Below are 17,055 nucleotides of genomic sequence, written 5' to 3' on the forward strand. Positions count from 1 at the left end.
TTCTTCTTTAATTGCTATTTTTTTTTAGATCAATGCGTGCCTTAGGACCGTCTTTCGTCTTCCCCTCCAAGTTCAGCACTGTACCCACCACATTGTCGCAAACATTATTTTCTATGTGCATCACATCTAGGTAGTGCCTGATCAACAACTTACTCCAGTATGGGAGTTCCCAGAATATGCTCTTATGTGTCCAGAATTTGTACCTGTCGGGTCTTTCAGGTATTGCCGTCACAATGTTGGGATGATTGCTGAGCTGCCCAAAATCGTACTCATTAAGCACTGCTAAAATTTCTTCCCCCGTCCATCTTCTGGGAGGCACACCGTGTTCTACGGTCCCATCAAATGCCTTTTCATCGAACCGCCATTCGTGATTATATGGAAGGAAAGCACGGTGACCAAATCTGCATATCTGTTGCAATGACTGCTGCTCCCCTCGTCGCTAAGGCACTCTGGACAAGCCTTGTATCCCCTAACAACGTTGCCCGACAACATCCCACGGGCAGGAAAATCACTGATGGTACCAACAACCATGATATGCATTTGGAACATGTCGTGCGTGTACTTGTCATAAGTGGGATGACCAACGTCTCACAAAAATTTAAGCTCTTCAATCAAAGGTCTCAAATACACATCGAGACACTTCCCTGGATAACCGGGCCCCGGAATCAACAAACTCAACATATTGTATTCCTTCTTCATGCACATCCATGGGGGAAGGTTGTACGGTACCAAAATCACCGGCCATACACTGTATTGAAGACTCATGTTGCCAAAAGGGTTGAACCCGTCGGATGAGAGCCCGAGCCTCACATTCCGGACCTCTGACGCAAAATGAGGAAACTCCCTGTCTATATGCTTCCAAGCCTCCCCGTCAGCAGGGTGTATAAGGATATTTTCGTCATGCAATTCCCTATTAACGTGCCATCTCATAGCTTCGGCCGTGTGTGAAGACATGTATAACCGCTCCAACCTATCCCTCAAAGGGAAATACTGAAGTACTTTTACAGGTTTCCTGTTGCCTGCAGGAGTCAGCTTATATCTGTCAGTGTGACATACCGGACATGCGTCAAGGCCACCAAGGTCATTCCCTTCTGGATCTTTACCCCAAAAGAGAACGCAGTCATATCTGCATGCATGGATCTTGATGTAGGAAAGCCCAAGATCTTTCAGGATACATCGGACCTTATGATGAGTGGTAGGAAGACGATGACCGTGATGCAGCATCGAAGCAGTGTACTGTAGATAATCATTAACAGCTTTCACAGTCGATTTTGTCTCAACTTTAATCTTCATTACGTCCATCACACTTTCAAGAACAGTCTTCTGACAACCGGGGTACACAGGGGTCTGTTGGAAAGCAAGCAGTTTGTTGTACTTGTCAATACCAGCAGTGTTGACAGCTCTAGGGAAGGGCTGCAAACTCTTTCTCTTATAGAATGGCGATGACCTATTCAGATTAATGTTCCCAAAAAAAGTTAAAAACTCAAAAACCTTTGACCTAGAAGAAAACCCTAAGAAGGCCAATTGCATCTTCATCAATGGAGATTCTTCCATTTGGTGTAGTAGTTCTTTGCGATTGAGCAACGGTTGCACTTAGGTTTAGGGTTTCTAGACTCTTCACATTTTGTATCGTTAACTTGAAGAAAAAAAAAAAAAAGAAGGAAGAATACTAATCTTAATTTTTTTTTTTTGTGAAATTCAATGTCTATTATTGTCATTTTGTATGAGGTTATATTTGTAATTCAATAAGTCAAAACATCTGAAGGTACACTGAGCAAATCTGGAGGTCCCAATAACCGCACTTATATAAAAGGCATCAGGCATGCCTTGATTCCAGTAACAATACCAGCCCTTTAAGATCTAGCAACGGTTTAGTCTGCCTTCATTATTGTCTCAAAGGACTTCCGACGTCGGAGAACATCGTATGGAACCCAACAACAGGACAACATAGGCTTCTTCCTGAACCTTTGTCTTTAGATGGGGAAGATACTTTCTCAAAAATTGTAGGGTTTGGATTCATTAACACCAATGACGTACTACAAGATATTGATGATTTCACGAAGCAAGGATCGGACTGGTTATAATGGAGGGTTTACATATCTAACACAAGTCTTCACTAAAAGCGAAAATTCATGGAGAGAAGTTGAGGCTTGTTTCCCTTTTGATGATTACAAGTTTTATTGGCAGTCTTCTGTTACTTCAACTGGAGTGGTGTATTGGTTGGCAAGAAGACATGTCCTTGGTACTAATAGTCGTGTAGCAGGTGATTATGATATTCTCTCGTTCAATTTGCATGATGAGGAAATCCAGAAGATAACACTGCCTTCAGAATTCAATGGTAATGTGTTTCGACTGTATTCATGGAGGAATTCGTTAGGGTTAGTAACATAGAGCAGGCCGTAGTGGAAGGGGCCGCGCACGAGTGATATTTGGGGGATGACAGAACAATTTGCAGGTGATGATGGATCTAATGGCAAGTAGACGAAACTATATACTATCATGCCAGGTAAGTATTGGTTCTTTGGAATGGGATTCTCTTTGGAGTTTGGAATGATCAGTTTCTGTGGGCGAAAAGGGACACTGCAGGTGAGAATCTTCTGTATGCGTATGATCCTGCAAGCCAGGACGAGAGGAAGCTTTGCAGACTTGAAGATGAGATCAATTATGGTGAAGTGGTCAATTATAAGTATCTCATTTGTAACCCCATTGTCATCTTGTGGTTGTTTTTGAACGTGTTTTTCTCGGAGTTTCTTACAACGCAAGTGCGTTACTTTTGTTTTACTTTCTTTGAAATAATTCGTCGAACACATTACATATCTAATATGAATGTCTCAAACACCTCGATGCACAGAACGAGTAACAAGTGTGCCAAATCTGAATACAGTGGACACATGGCAATGTTATTAGCTTTCTTTATAAGTCACTTGTTCAATACAACTCAAATTTCAGGCTATAAGGAATAAAACTTGTACTTGAAGCAGTCCAGTATAGGAGTCCCAAGTCTTAACAGTGTGAAGGCTGTGTCCGTTGTTGGGCCGTTGTCTTCAGACCCTCCAGTGATCTCCCGCCAGCTTTTACATCATTGATCGTCGACACCAAAACTTGCTTCAAGATACAGAAACACAAACATATGCACCATTTCCATATATATTACTAATTGAATTTAAATAAGGTACCATGTGAAAGTGAGACATAGAGAAAAAGGAGGGTATGAAAATATCAAATAAGATGAAATATCACATAAATGGTACCTAACAACCAGTAGGTGAGACATCCAGACATTCACTTCCACTCTATATCTCTTCTCCCTCTTCTTTTCCTTTTTAAGTACTCGCCGGCCGGAGAGTTTCTGATCCAGTGAAACCTGCTTCAGCATGGAACTCCATAACCAGGCTGATCCAGCTCACAGAATCCATCTTGAGGTGGTAACATGTTGTTCTTGGCTGAAGATCACATTCTTGGCCATGTTATTTTGTGTGCTAGTATCACCTACAGGTAAATTTTTGATAATAAATACAAATCAAAAGTACATTTTCATTCTGTTACTAACTTGCTTTGCTTGCTTCCAATTTTTTGTGATTTCTGTAGCGGCATATGACCCGTTGGATCCAACCGGAAACATAACGATCAAATGGGATGTCATGTCTTGGACACCAGATGGTTATGTTGTAAGTTATCATTGTGGATCATTTTGTGTCTGTTCATTCATTTTCACACAAAGATCATCTTTCCAATGATCATATGAATTATACTAGGCTGCAGTCACCATGAACAACTTCCAAATGTACCGGCAAATCGCGAACCCCGGCTGGACACTAGGATGGACATGGGCGAAGAAAGAAGTAATCTGGACCATGGTGGGAGCTCAGACGACAGAGCAAGGAGACTGTTCCAAATTCAAAGGAAACACGCCACATTGTTGCAAGAAAACTCCAACAGTTGTTGACTTGCTACCCGGAGTTCCTTTCAACCAACAGTTCAGCAACTGCTGCAAAGGTGGTGTCATGGCATCTTGGGGACAGGACCCTTCAGCTTCAGTGTCGGCCTTCCAGGTGAGCGTCGGGCAAGGCGGAACTTCAAATAAAACAGTCAAGCTTCCCAAGAACTTCACCTTGCTTGGTCCGGGACCAGGGTACACTTGCGGCCCTGCAAAGGTTGTGCCATCCACTGTCTTCCTCACAGCTGATCGTAGGCGAAAGACTCAAGCACTTAGTAAGATAATCTTGCTCTCTAAGTCTAAGATCTTTGAAAATGTAAACAAATGTCTCCAAACATATCATTCTAATCATCTTTGTGTTACAGTGACATGGAATGTGACATGTACCTATTCACAGTTACTTGCCTCCAAGAACCCCAGCTGCTGCGTTTCGTTTTCATCTTTCTACAATGAAACCGTAGTTCCATGCCCATCTTGCTCTTGTGGTTGTCACAATAAGAAAGATTGCATCAAGTAAGCCTCCACAAACCTATCCACATAGAATAGGCCAACATATTCACACACCTGAACATAATGCAATTCTGGCTACAGGGGAGACTCAAAACTACTACAAAAGGCAGGAATCAACACACCGAGAAAGGATAACACACCATTGTTGCAGTGCACACACCATATGTGCCCGATCCGAGTGCACTGGCATGTGAAGCAAAATTACAAGGACTATTGGCGCGTCAAGATTTCTGTCACGAATTTCAACTACCGGCTCAACTACACCGAGTGGACACTCGTTGCACAGCACCCTAATCTCAATAACATCACTCAAGTCTTTAGCTTTGATTACAAGCCCCTTGTTGCTTACCAGTCCATCAGTAAGTTCCTTTTGTGCAGTTACACAATGCTTATCGAATCAGCTTGAGTCTGATACTAACATGTTAAAGTTGTTGCTTGCTATGTGCAGATGACACTGGAATGTTCTATGGCATGAAGTTTTACAATGACTTGTTGATGGAAGCCGGGCCTTTAGGAAATGTGCAGTCTGAGGTGCTTATGCAGAAAGACAAGAACACCTTCACATTCAAGCAGGGGTGGGCGTTCCCTAGGAAGGTTTACTTCAACGGTGATGAATGCAGGCTACCTCCTCCCGACGCCTACCCTTCTCTTCCAAACTCCGGTCATGTAGATTCCGTTTCAATCTTAAAAATGGCAGCCTCTTTGCTTCTGATAATGTTTTGTATATATTGATCACATTTCTACTGAGGACAGAAACTGCTATATTAAAAGGCCATTGCTGATAAGAGGTTAGTATAGAAGGTTGGTCGGTTTATCCAATGTGATAATATGCTTGTGTCAACTTGTGTCAAAATGTAACCCACATTTGAATTCTCAGAAATGTCTGAAATTTTGTCAAAGCAAACCAAACGGCTCATTTTCTACATATAGAACTGTATTTTCAACTCGAGGAAAATAAATATTAATCACTGTTATACAACACTGGTTCACTGAACAAAAATCATACATGAGCTTTGATTTCTTCATGAAATATCTCGTAATGCTAAGAGAACATATTCACTATGGATTCATACAACAGCTGAATTTAAACAAAAAAACAGCAGTAAGAATAAATTGTTTATACGTGTAACAGATTTTCAGGCAGAATATTGTAGCCACCATTAAACTGGAGTGCAGCTGAACCACTTGTATTGTAGAGGTCACAGCACCAACACATTTGACCACATCAACCGGATTTCCATAAGCTTTAATGCAGACTGAACTTGATGGAAATACTACAATTCTTTCGACGTAACAGACCTTACTTTGTCTACCCACTCACTATGCATAAGCCAATAAGAATACCAAAGATGCCACGATAGTTATGACCGGACTAAGTAGGGAAATGGTTGGTCTAGGACTGGCATTTGGTAACCACGGATAAGCATCTGGAGGTGGCATGACACAGTTATCACCGTTAAAATAAACCCTTCGGGGGAAAGCCCATCCCTTTTCAAAAGTAAAAGTTGACGTATCTTTCCGAAATAGAAGCTCTGACTGTGCATTTCCAAGAGGACCAGCTTGCATGAGCAAATCATTATAAAACTTGACTCCCCAGAGCATTGCAGTATCATCTGCACAATCACAATTTACATAGACAAAATTTATGTCAGAAAGTTAAAACTGCACCAGATATCAAGTCAGAAATTGACAAAGAGCCGCCAACTCCAAAAATCTAAAATTTCGATTGAAGTAGGGCACCAAAAACTTACTCAAGCCAGCATAAGGAGTCAATGACTTATAATTGAAGCTGAAAATCTTGGTCAAATTATCGAAGTTGGGATGTTGAACAACAAGATTCCAGAGAGTGTAGTTCATTCTGTAATTGAAATTCGTAACTGTGACTTTCACCCTCCAGTACTCCTTGTAATTGAGCTTCACATGCCAATGGACTCTCACTGGACACATATGGCTAGTACACTGGACCAAAGGAGAATTAGCAGATTTTCCATTACCTGCTACAGCTGAAGCTAAGTATGGAGAGTCTGGCCTGCAAACAAGTGCCAGCATAAGAAAGATGTAGGATCTACTATTACTACAAAATCTAGCTCGTGAACATTAATAAAGTAATGCAATACCCAATAGAAGAATATGGAGGGGGAAAAGAAAAGCTAGATACACAAACACAACGATTCATGAGTCAGAGAACTTACTCTACGCAGCTCCCAGGATTTGTACTGTTGTTCTCACAACCACATGCACAAGTCGGACAGTTTACTATGGTGTCATTATAGAAGGATGAGAGAGAAACACAACAAGTAGGTGTCTTCTGAGCTAAGAATTGAGAGTATGTGCAAGTAATATTCCAGGTCACTGCAAAGAGATGATGAAATGTTAAATAAAAACATGAAAACTAGGTTTTTCACACTATAATTAAAAAAATAAAAAATAAAGCCATACACAATTGACTTGCAGCTTTATTGAACCATTTCGATATCTAAAGTGCACCTTGAAACTACACAAGATTTTCCCTATGCGAAAACTATATGTACTGAAATGTCAACAGATACCATATTTAGGAGTTAGTTACTGCAGTCTAAATTAACACCTATAGAGTTTTGCACATCCGGGTTACTCTAAATGCCACCTTAGTCATCTCATTGCCCATACTCTCTTCATCAGTTATGAACTTATGATTAGTTAGGTCGCTGGAACTTACTCATGGCTTGGGTCCATCTTCTTTTATCCGCTGTTAGATATCTGGTTGGCTTGACAATCGCTGCTCGCCCACAAGAATATCCAGGCCCTGGTGCTTTCAATGTGAAGTTTTTAGGAAGTCTAACAGTCTTGTTAGTGGTTCCTGCAGCACCCACACTGACCTGGAATGAACTTACAGCATTCCCTGGATCTTGGATCCATGATTGCATAACCCCTCCTTTGCAGCAATTTGCAATCTGCTGGTTATAAGGAGTTCCAGGTAACAAATCCACGACTGTGGGATCCTTCTTACAGCAATGTGGTACGTTGCCTTTGTATCTTGAACAGTCTCCTTGCTCAGTGGTTTGAGCTCCCACCATGCTCCAGATTACTTCCTTCTTTGCCCATGTCCATCCTAACGTCCAACCTGGCGCTTGTATATGACGATACTGCTGGAAGTTGAACATTGTAACAACGGCCTGCCAATCCAAACCATATATTTCATATCAGAAAATCAAGTATAATAATCTTTGGGAAGCAGAACTTCAGATGTGATTAGTCAACACCAAGAGGAAAATAACTCTAAATTCCTCTTTTACTGGATTCAGTTACAAGTAAACACAAATCACCAGCCGAGAACATGAATTATCTACAGGCTTATTTCATCTCAAGAAAGCTCTAAGATTACCAAAAACTAAGGAACTAAAATGTACAATCAGGTCTAACTCAATCATAATCCTGCTTCGAAAGCATCTAATAAAGGCAAGAAATATAACATAAAAGGAAAGCTGGAGCTCATAAATACTTACAACGTATCCATCAGGAGTCCAACTAATGACATCCCATTTAATCGTGACGTTCCCAAGTGGATCAAGCGCATCATAAGCTTCTGCACAAACATCCATCAAAACAAACATCAATCCTCAACATTTCCTAACACGTTGACTTCATTATATTCAATGATTAATACATCAAACAAAGTTTCATCGGAAAACCAAAGTACTTGTTGATTCAAAGACAACTACTTCCACTTCATTGTCTCAAAGGCATTTATACTATTACCAAATAGAAACAAATTTGGAACACCTATAATGGGAAATCCACTGAATCTTTCCAAAATTAGAAACAAATTTCACTACAAGATAGAAAGATCAATACTTTGATTTATGAAAACAAATTAAGAAGCAATTAACTAAAGCCCATAAAACCAAACTAGAAGAAAACTAACAAGACAGTAAATTTAGAAGCATGGAGAGAAAGCTTCAATCTGGGTAGTTACCTGTGGAAGTGAAAGTGAGGGAGGAAACCAAAAAGAAGAGCAGAATGGTGAAGCTGCTGAGTTTAGCTATGGATCCAGTGGCTGAGAGGCACTGGGACTCCATTTTCCTTGATGCAGATTTAGTCCAAACAGTGATAGATGCTTGAGCTCTGAAGCAGTTCAAGATCTCTGGTGCCAAGAAAAATGGAGAGAGAGAGAGGGAGACAGAGAGAGATAGAGATGTGGAAATGGCCAACTGGGCGTGGCTGGTTTCTTTTTCACATGGCAAGTGACTTTTAAAGGTCACTCTAATCACTGTTTAGTGATCCAGTTTACCAGTTAATACATTACTGGAGTTTAGTTATTGCTGCTGTTAGTGACACAGCCCCCTTGTTATTGACAGATATACCCCTCTGATTTTATTTTTTTTCAGATATACCCCCCTTGTAATAGGTCTCTTTTTTTTGGACTCTTTACCTTATTGCATTTCGGCTGGCGGATCCAGAATTTTGTTTGTGCGGGGTGAAATGTTTATATATACGAAAAAAGGCCTTAAGTGGAGGTGAACACTGAATTGTAAAGAGAACTTAGGTAACTCTAATGTAGGTCGGTTGGTGCATGTGTTTTCGATTCTGATCTATAGACCATCTAAGCACATTTGATTAACGTTTTGAAGATAATAGTTCGAGTCACTCGCTTGGGATTCAGTGTTATTAGGGTTGTTGATATAGTTTATGAGCAACTAATACACATGTTAATTGAGGGGTGTTATTGGAAATGGCTACAAATACATGGTATATATTTCATGGAGACAAAATGCGATTTGATATAAAATGGGTGTTGAAGCAAGACAGCAAAAGTGTATGGGCCACAAGGCATCCTTTAGTGTCGGTGGAGAGCAAATTCAATGGTAGCTTGTGCAATGGGAAAGAGATGTTTTTGTCCAAATCTTGCTCCCAACAACCAAATTATAGTCACAAATTGGTATTATATTCTTTGGACAATCATGCACTCTTTTCATTAAGACCCAGAAGAAAATAATATCACACATATAGAAGTAGCTAGTGATCTTAAATTAGTTGGTGTGAATATTCTATATATGAGTGTGATTGATGAGTTGATTAACCAACTAGACTAGGTACCAAACACATATTATGCTATTTCTAATGATCTAAACATATCAACGAATATATTGTTATTCTACGATGCAAGTTCTTGTACTATCTGCAAAAGAAGTTAGAAGAAGTACTAACAACTTAACATTTTGTATGCCTACATCATTTCATAAAACTGATTATAAAATTGAAAAGATTGTTGTTCATAGTATAGTGGCGTTGCGCTACATAAAGAGTGTGTTTCAGAAACGTATCAACTATGTGTGATGCACAAAAGGTTGACACACTCGAGTAGGATTAGAGCCCGGTATTAAGATTCGTTCGAATACGAGATATGTCTTTTCGTGTTAAACTTTTGGGGGGATTTTGAAGGGATTAATCTTGTGAACTTGTCCACAAGAAGAGTATATTGACAATTTAGTGAAATGTGAAGGACCTTAAAATAAGCTCTCTCTCTCTCTCTCTCTCTCTCTCTCTCTCTCAAGTGTACATTGTCGTGTGAATCAAGTACAACACCATGACTAAACGACACGTCGCTGCGGAAGGATTTAGAACTCTCGGAAGCAGAAGCAGACGGTTTGGCAGAAGAGGGGTTTTAGAGTGAAAACAAAAATGGAGAGCGGCGTAGAGCAGACTCTTCAAGATGCCAAGCTCTACAGAGAGCTCAATTCTCTCATTGTCGCCTATCTTCGCGACAATAATCTTCGCCAGGTAACCAAAGTTCTCATCTTTTTCATTGCTTTGATTTCTTCTTCTGGTTTAAGACAATGGTTCAGTTTTGGATTAGTAATCAAAGGTGTGAACATGACCCAGCTGAGGCCTCATAAGCATTTGGGTCTCACAAAGTTTCAATCTTTTTGGGTTTTTGGTTAAGAGTGGTAGCATATTCAGTTGTTTTGAGATTGGTTTAGTAGTGTCAAGAAATTTCCATTAGAAAATATGTGATTGTGAATGTTATGGACTTTTTGTTTACCCCATCGTAGGCTGCAAGTGCTGTTGCTTCAGCAACAATGACGTCACTGAATGTTGAAGTCCCGGCTAATAAGCTTGTTCAGCTGGTTGCTAAGGTTTGGTTTGCATTTCAAGGCTTATTTTGAGTGTTGCATTTAGTTGGTTGTGCTCGAAAAAGAGAGTATTGGCGGTACTAAGGTGATAACAGGGCCTTGCAGTGGAGAAAGATGAGGTGGTAAGGGGGGTTTCTTCTCTTGCTAATGATTTTGGTACCTTGATACCTTCGGGAACGTCGGCTCTTCACACTGCCTCTGTTGATTTTGGGTAATTACGTTATCCGAATGAGTATCCTAGCAATTGAGTTAGTGGTTCCAAAGCATTTTGCTATATCTATGATGTGCTTGTATCTTATAGCTAATTAGATGGTTAGCATAATAACTCATAACTTGATCTGTCTGTTGTCAATACAGTGCTGTCCAGGAAACAAAAGGCTCGTCAAAGAGTTTCCCAAAGCATGAGACACGCCATCTTTCGGAGCACAAGGTATACATAAATAGGAAATAGAGACATTGCATTACATATATATTTGTATTAATTCGGGCATGATGTAGATTGGTTCTGACTGATGGGTTATACTTTCTAGAATATTGCCAGATGTGCAAGGTTTAGTCCTGATGGGAAGTTTGTCGCTACTGGAAGTTCAGACACGTCAATAAAGCTATTTGAGGTAATGCTTCTATTAGCTCTAAGTTTGGTTTTCTTTTCAACCATGGGCTGGATCTAAATCATAGTGATATTCTGTGTTTCAGGTTGCAAAAGTTAAGCAAATGATGCTTCCAGAGGCAAGAGATGGACCTGTGCGACCTGTCATACGTACATTCTATGACCATTTACAAGTAAATCAACCTTTCTTCTAATATTTGCCGCTGTGGAAATATTTCTTCTTTCATCCCACAAACATTCAACCCTAAACCCTATGACCATTTACAAGTAAATCAACCTTTCTTCTAATATTTGCCGCTGTGGAAATATTTCTTCTTTCATCCCACAAACATTGTTAAAAAAAAGAAGCTTAAGAGTACTTATGTTGAGTATGCATTGAGCCCATGACTATGGGTAGGAGCATTAAACAAAAAATAAGCCTTCAACTAATAGTATTAATTCTTAACTCCTGGATGTCCCTACTGTCTAATGTTATTTCAATGCAACTGCAGCCCATAAATGATTTGGATTTCCATCCTCAGAGCTCTATACTTATATCTGGGGCAAAAGATCACACAATAAAGTATGGATTTTTCTTCTCTCTCAGATAAAGTTGAGGTTGATTCCATATTGTATACCCCATTATCTATTCATGAATAAACTTTATGGTCTTGCAATGGTAGAACAGCATGTTTTTTGTACTCTAATTTTGTCCCTTATTTCCAGTTTGCCATTCCACTCCTGTCAAAAACACTTGAAAAAATATCACATTAGCTGTAAACAAACAAGATTTCATTATGCACTCTTAGCCAACTATTTTTGCTACTTTCAGGTTCTTTGATTATTCCAAAATGACTGCAAAGAGGGCATTCAGAGTTATCCAGGTTTGCTTGCATCTGATACTCTTGAATTTATCTCCATCGTTTAGAACTTAGAACTACGTTACTAAAAAAACATAGTTTCCCTTGTCATGAACAGGATACACACAATGTGTGTTCAGTATCGTTTCATCCTTCTGGAGAGTTTCTTTTAGCTGGTAATATGCTTTTCTGTCTTAATTGTCAATGAAAAAAAAAAAAAACAGCCTATGAGTTGGTATTATCTGATGATATCATATAGCGATTGGACTTTGATGAGGTTCATGTCCAAATAATCACAGGGACTGATCATCCAATTCCTCACTTATATGATATCAATAGCTTCCAGTGTTACCTATCTGCAAATGCCCCAGAAATTGATGTTAACGGAGCAATAAATCAGGTATTGCTGACCTTATCTCTTTTAATTGCTTTAATGATCTGTTTTCCTGTATGGATCAGGTATTGCTTTAATGATTCTATTCCATAATAGCAATTAAAGTATATATATTTGCTCATCAGATCAGGTATTCAGCTACCGGTGGCGTGTATGTTACAGCTTCCAAAGATAGTGCTATTCGCTTATGGGATGGTGTAACTGCCAGTTGCATACGGTCCATAGTTGGTGCACATGGCACAGCAGAGGCCACCAGTGCAAATTTTACCAAGGACGAAAGGTATGTATCATATAATGTATCTATGCCCGGAGAGATGTCTGCTGAGAATCGATGTCTCCGCATTTAAGTTGTTTCATGATTGTTGGGTGACATGGACAACGAATTCATGTATCCTTCAGCATTTTGTTGTTCTATATGCGGAGGACTTGGAACAGTGGGGATATTTGTGTGAAAGAAGTAATATATTGTTGTATTAGTTGATTCACTTCTGAATTTCTAAATCTTGATCTTGGAACCTTATCGTGGTATGACTTAAATGCTGGCTTTCTAGGTTTGTTCTCTCGTCTGGGAAGGATTCTACTGTGAAGCTTTGGGATGTAGGCACTGGAAAATTGGTTAAACAATATATAGGAGCTGCACATACTCAATTAAGATGTCAGGTATGTCAGACAGACCTTTGGAGATTTATTTTTCATTTTTTTAAGAAACAAATAATACAAGTACTTTTAGGTTGAGCAGTGTGCTCAAGTCTTTATATTGATGTCGATTCTTCCTCACTCCCCTTTCTTCTGAAAAGGATTAAGTATGCATTCATATACCAGAGAAGGCTAAATAAGTCCTCTTCTCAAGTATGTACAAATCCTGAAAAACAATTCTTCTCGATCCAACCAATTATGAACCTTGCATTCCACTACACTTGAATATCCTTCCTCATTATCATGACCCCCCGGTTCCAGGGAATCCAAAAGACTATCAAGTCTGTGACAACTGTTTATGTATTCGTTTTATAAGTGTTTTTTCACTTATGCAGGCTGTTTTTAATGATACCGAGGAATTTGTACTGTCCATGGATGAACCAAGCAATGAGGTTTGTTAACTCTTATCTATCTAACTGGAATAGTGGTGCCTACATTTCAATTACTAAATCTAGGGTGCTTGCAGATTGTTGTCTGGGATGCTCTGACAGCAGAAGTAGTAGCAAGGTGGCCCTCCAATCATAATGGTGCTTTCCGCTGGCTCGAGCACTCACCAACTGAAGCGGCATTTGTTTCCTGTGGGACTGACAGATCAATTCGGTTCTGGAAGGAAAGCCTATAAGCTTGGGAAAGCGGCGGCTTACTTAATCGGGACTGTAGATTAGTATTTGATTAGGATTCACTTGTGTCTGTAAAACTATATCAATGGATAGAACCTGCACATGACCCAGAAACATATTGATAAATGACACCCAACTATATTGATTCCGTTTGTCTTGCCAATTCAACTGTTCTTTCAGTTTTGTCAATTTCTGTACCCTGTTCATGGCTCAATTCCTGGATACAACAACTCGTATTTTTTTCCTCAAATAGAAGCGACTGCTGAACTCAGATCTATGAGCATGTACTACATGAATTCGAAAGCTTGACTATCATCTTAACACAAATAATTCTCCACCACAGAAACCTAACTATCATGAACAAGCAGCGAAAGAGAGTCCAATGCTACTGCCATAACTCAAATCATTAACTACGATTTTCACTATATGTAGTTTGGAAACACAGCTTTAGCAGAGTAAGCAGATTGCAGAAGAGAACTACAACGTCACATACTCACATATGCAAGTTACACTGTGTTCATTAGTGTGACATAAGTTTAGAAGAAGAGTAAAGCTTGAGTTTGTAAAGCATGTGAAATTACTAGAGTAAAAAGAACACAGGAGAAACCTTTTATTGCCGAGTGCAATACTACCAGTATAGAAAGCGACACAGTAACTTTGATGAAAACAAATCCCTTTGGAAACATGATCAAAACTCCAACATCTGTGATCAGAAGGGTCGATGCAGCCCTCTAATCGGCTTCTTCACAAACAGCAACCTTACTTGCTTAATACGTCTCCTCTTCCTTTGCACCTTCTCACTGATCGTTTCCTTCACCTTCACAGGCTTCTCCCTCCTCTTAAAAGGCTCATGCAGCTTGTGCAGCCTTGGCCGCAGCTTCAACTGCCCCGGCTTACTGTCTTTAACCGCTTTATCAACCCGGTAATCACCTCCCAATTTGTCCATCATCAGCAAATAAACCTTGACCCCAGGCTCACACCCATCCTCCTTCATCTTGTTCACCATACTCACTGCATGATCAAACTTCCCCACACTACACAATGTCTTCAAAACCCGGTAATACACCTTGTTATCCACCTTCAACCCGGCTTTCTTCATCCTCTCCAACATTGCATCTCCCTCCTCAATCCTACCCCCCTTATACAATCCCCTTATCAACACAACATAAGTACTCTCATTCGGCGTGGCAAGCCCCTTCTCACCACACATCCTATGAAACAGGCGCAACGCATCCTGCGTCTTCCTAATCTTACACAAACACCTAATCACCACATTCCAAGTCTCCACATTTCTCGGCACCTCATTCGCTAAACGCTTCACCATTCTCTCGGCCGCAAAGGCATTCTCGCAAACCTTCTCCGCCGCCAATTTGACAGTTTCTCGCTCCAATCGGATCCCATACTCCTTCTCCATTTTATCAAAGAACGCAACCGCCTGCGGAATCCTGCCTGCTCTGATCATCCCGGCGAAATTCGACGAGGCTGTTTTGGGCCCGGCGAGTTTCCGGCCGGTGAGAATCGCGTCATGCGCCGCCTTGAAGTCCCTCCTCTCCCCGAAATGGTCGACGAACAAGGAGAGGATCTCGTCGCCGTGGTCGAGATTATCGCGGGAGATGAGCCAGGTGAGGAACCCTAGAATCGCGCGGCGGTCGGCGTCGGCGGAGAGGCTGAGCACGGATTGGATTAGAGTTGGGGTCGGAGTGAAGCGGGGGAAGGTTGACTGGAGGCGGCGGGCGACGGAGGGGGCGTCGGAGGTGGGGTCGCGGAGGAGTTCGGTGGAGAGAGAGTGGGCTAGTTGGGCCGGGTTTGGATGCGCGGGTCGGGTCGAGAAGGAGGAGAAGGAATTGAGGAAGTGAAGGGTTGGTGCGGTGGTTATGGTGGGTTGGGAGTAGTGGAAATGGGTGGGTTTGGTTGAGGGGATTGGGATGTGGGTTTGGAGCGGTGGAGGTGAAGAGGTTGTGAGGTGGCGGAGCAGGACTCGCCGGAGTTGCAGAGGCGGTACACGACGCATTTTCAGAGAGAGAGAGAGGGTTAAGGGTTTAGGGATCCGAAAGATCGAAAACGGTGGGGAACGGTTTAACAGAAATGGGGAGGTTTGGGCCATCACTACCGGCCCGGGATTCATATTTCCAGGCCCATTATAGCAGGCTCAACTGGGCTTGCAGTATATTTGATTCTCAAAATCAGGTCCTATTAAAATGGTCTCTTCCTCCTTGTGATGTTTTAAAGCTTAATATTGATGGTTCAAGATTGTCTCATAATGGTTCTATAGCAGCTGGGGGATTGATTCGAAATAGTGATGGAGATTGGGTTTGTGGTTTTTCTGCCAATCTTGGTGTAGGAGATATTCTTGTGGCTGAATTATGGGCTCTTTGCATTGGTTTGAAAATGGCAGGGCAGAATGTAACCCATATTTTGGTTGAATCTGATTCTGCTCTTGTAGTTAATATGGTTAAAGGGGAGTGGGATGATACCCATCCTCTTCATGGCCTCCTTACCGTGTTCAAAACTCTTTGGTTGATATTTACAGGGAATGCAATATGTCAGTAGATGGCTTAACTTATTATGAACACTCTTTGAACAAAGACACATTTTTTTTAGAATCCGCCTTTTTGTATTATGGGTAGCTTCAAGAAAACAATAATGGTATTTTAAGACGGAGACTTCACTACCAGGACAAGCACTTTAGCCAACGAAAAATTTTCGTCGGCCTGTTATCTTAATTCGTCGGCTAAGATCTTAGCCGACGAAGGCTCGTCGGCTATAGTGTTGTCGGGAAAAGGTCATCGGTGATGACTTTAGCCGACGAAATTTTTATTTTCGTCGGCTATAGTCCCACAGTTAGCCGACGAAAAACCTGTCGTCTGTTTTTTTCCCATACTTTAGCCGACGAAACAATTAATATATTCGTCGGCTAAAGTGTGTAATAAATAATTAAAAAATAACTATAGCCGACGAAATTTACTATATTTCGTCGGCTAAACCTTATAAAAAATTTAAAAAAATAACTATAGCCGACGAAATTTACTAGATTTCGTCGGCTAAACCTTATAAAAAATTTAAAAAAATAACTATAGCCGACGAAATATACTATATTTCGTCGGCTAAACCTTATAAAAAAATTAAAAAAATAACTATAGCCGACGAAACATGTCATAATTCGTCGGCTAAACCTTATAAAAAAAAATTAAAAAATACTATAGCCGACGAATATAGGTTTAAATATCGTCGGCTAAAGTTGCTGGGTTTTGAAAAAAAAACTGCAGAAACTTTCGGCCACCTCCAATCACGACCAAAATTTGACAGAATCTTCGTCTCAACATTTCGAACAACTTT

General features: G+C 40.6%; 5 protein-coding genes across 5 annotated transcripts; 3 read left to right on the forward strand and 2 right to left on the reverse strand.

Moving 5' to 3' along the window:
• The first annotated feature begins 3,362 nt into the window (after positions 1–3,362).
• On the forward strand, positions 3,363–5,348 carry LOC101307493 (COBRA-like protein 4-like). Its single transcript, XM_004299238.1, has 6 exons — positions 3,363–3,495; positions 3,589–3,668; positions 3,756–4,212; positions 4,303–4,450; positions 4,529–4,806; positions 4,896–5,348. Exons 1-6 carry the CDS (start codon positions 3,375–3,377, stop codon positions 5,177–5,179), a joined length of 1,368 nt encoding a protein of 455 aa, XP_004299286.1. The 5' UTR covers positions 3,363–3,374; the 3' UTR covers positions 5,180–5,348.
• On the reverse strand, positions 5,343–8,580 carry LOC101307205 (protein COBRA-like). Its single transcript, XM_004299237.1, has 6 exons — positions 8,403–8,580; positions 7,933–8,012; positions 7,146–7,602; positions 6,640–6,799; positions 6,199–6,476; positions 5,343–6,060 (listed from the first exon to the last, which is right to left on the reverse strand). Exons 1-6 carry the CDS (start codon positions 8,503–8,505, stop codon positions 5,768–5,770), a joined length of 1,371 nt encoding a protein of 456 aa, XP_004299285.1. The 5' UTR covers positions 8,506–8,580; the 3' UTR covers positions 5,343–5,767.
• Positions 8,581–10,108: 1,528 nt separating this feature from the next.
• On the forward strand, positions 10,109–13,878 carry LOC101306916 (cleavage stimulation factor subunit 1-like). The gene is made up of 14 exons (XM_004299236.1): positions 10,109–10,207; positions 10,480–10,563; positions 10,656–10,771; positions 10,918–10,990; positions 11,091–11,174; positions 11,257–11,343; positions 11,662–11,732; positions 11,982–12,033; positions 12,128–12,185; positions 12,309–12,409; positions 12,529–12,683; positions 12,955–13,063; positions 13,435–13,491; positions 13,566–13,878. Exons 1-14 carry the CDS (start codon positions 10,109–10,111, stop codon positions 13,719–13,721), a joined length of 1,302 nt encoding a protein of 433 aa, XP_004299284.1. The 3' UTR covers positions 13,722–13,878.
• A 550-nt stretch (positions 13,879–14,428) lies between these two features.
• On the reverse strand, positions 14,429–15,730 carry LOC101296109 (pentatricopeptide repeat-containing protein At5g60960, mitochondrial-like). The gene has a single exon (XM_004301055.1). The coding sequence runs from the start codon at positions 15,728–15,730 to the stop codon at positions 14,429–14,431; it is 1,302 nt and encodes a 433-aa protein (XP_004301103.1).
• A 74-nt stretch (positions 15,731–15,804) lies between these two features.
• LOC101296390 (putative ribonuclease H protein At1g65750-like) lies at positions 15,805–16,269 on the forward strand. Its single transcript, XM_004301056.1, has one exon. It carries the CDS (start codon positions 15,805–15,807, stop codon positions 16,267–16,269), a length of 465 nt encoding a protein of 154 aa, XP_004301104.1.
• The last annotated feature ends 786 nt before the right edge of the window (positions 16,270–17,055 follow it).

This window comes from Fragaria vesca, linkage group LG5 (genome assembly GCF_000184155.1).
Source record: "Fragaria vesca subsp. vesca linkage group LG5, FraVesHawaii_1.0, whole genome shotgun sequence".
NCBI classification, from domain to species: Eukaryota; Viridiplantae; Streptophyta; class Magnoliopsida; order Rosales; family Rosaceae; genus Fragaria; species Fragaria vesca.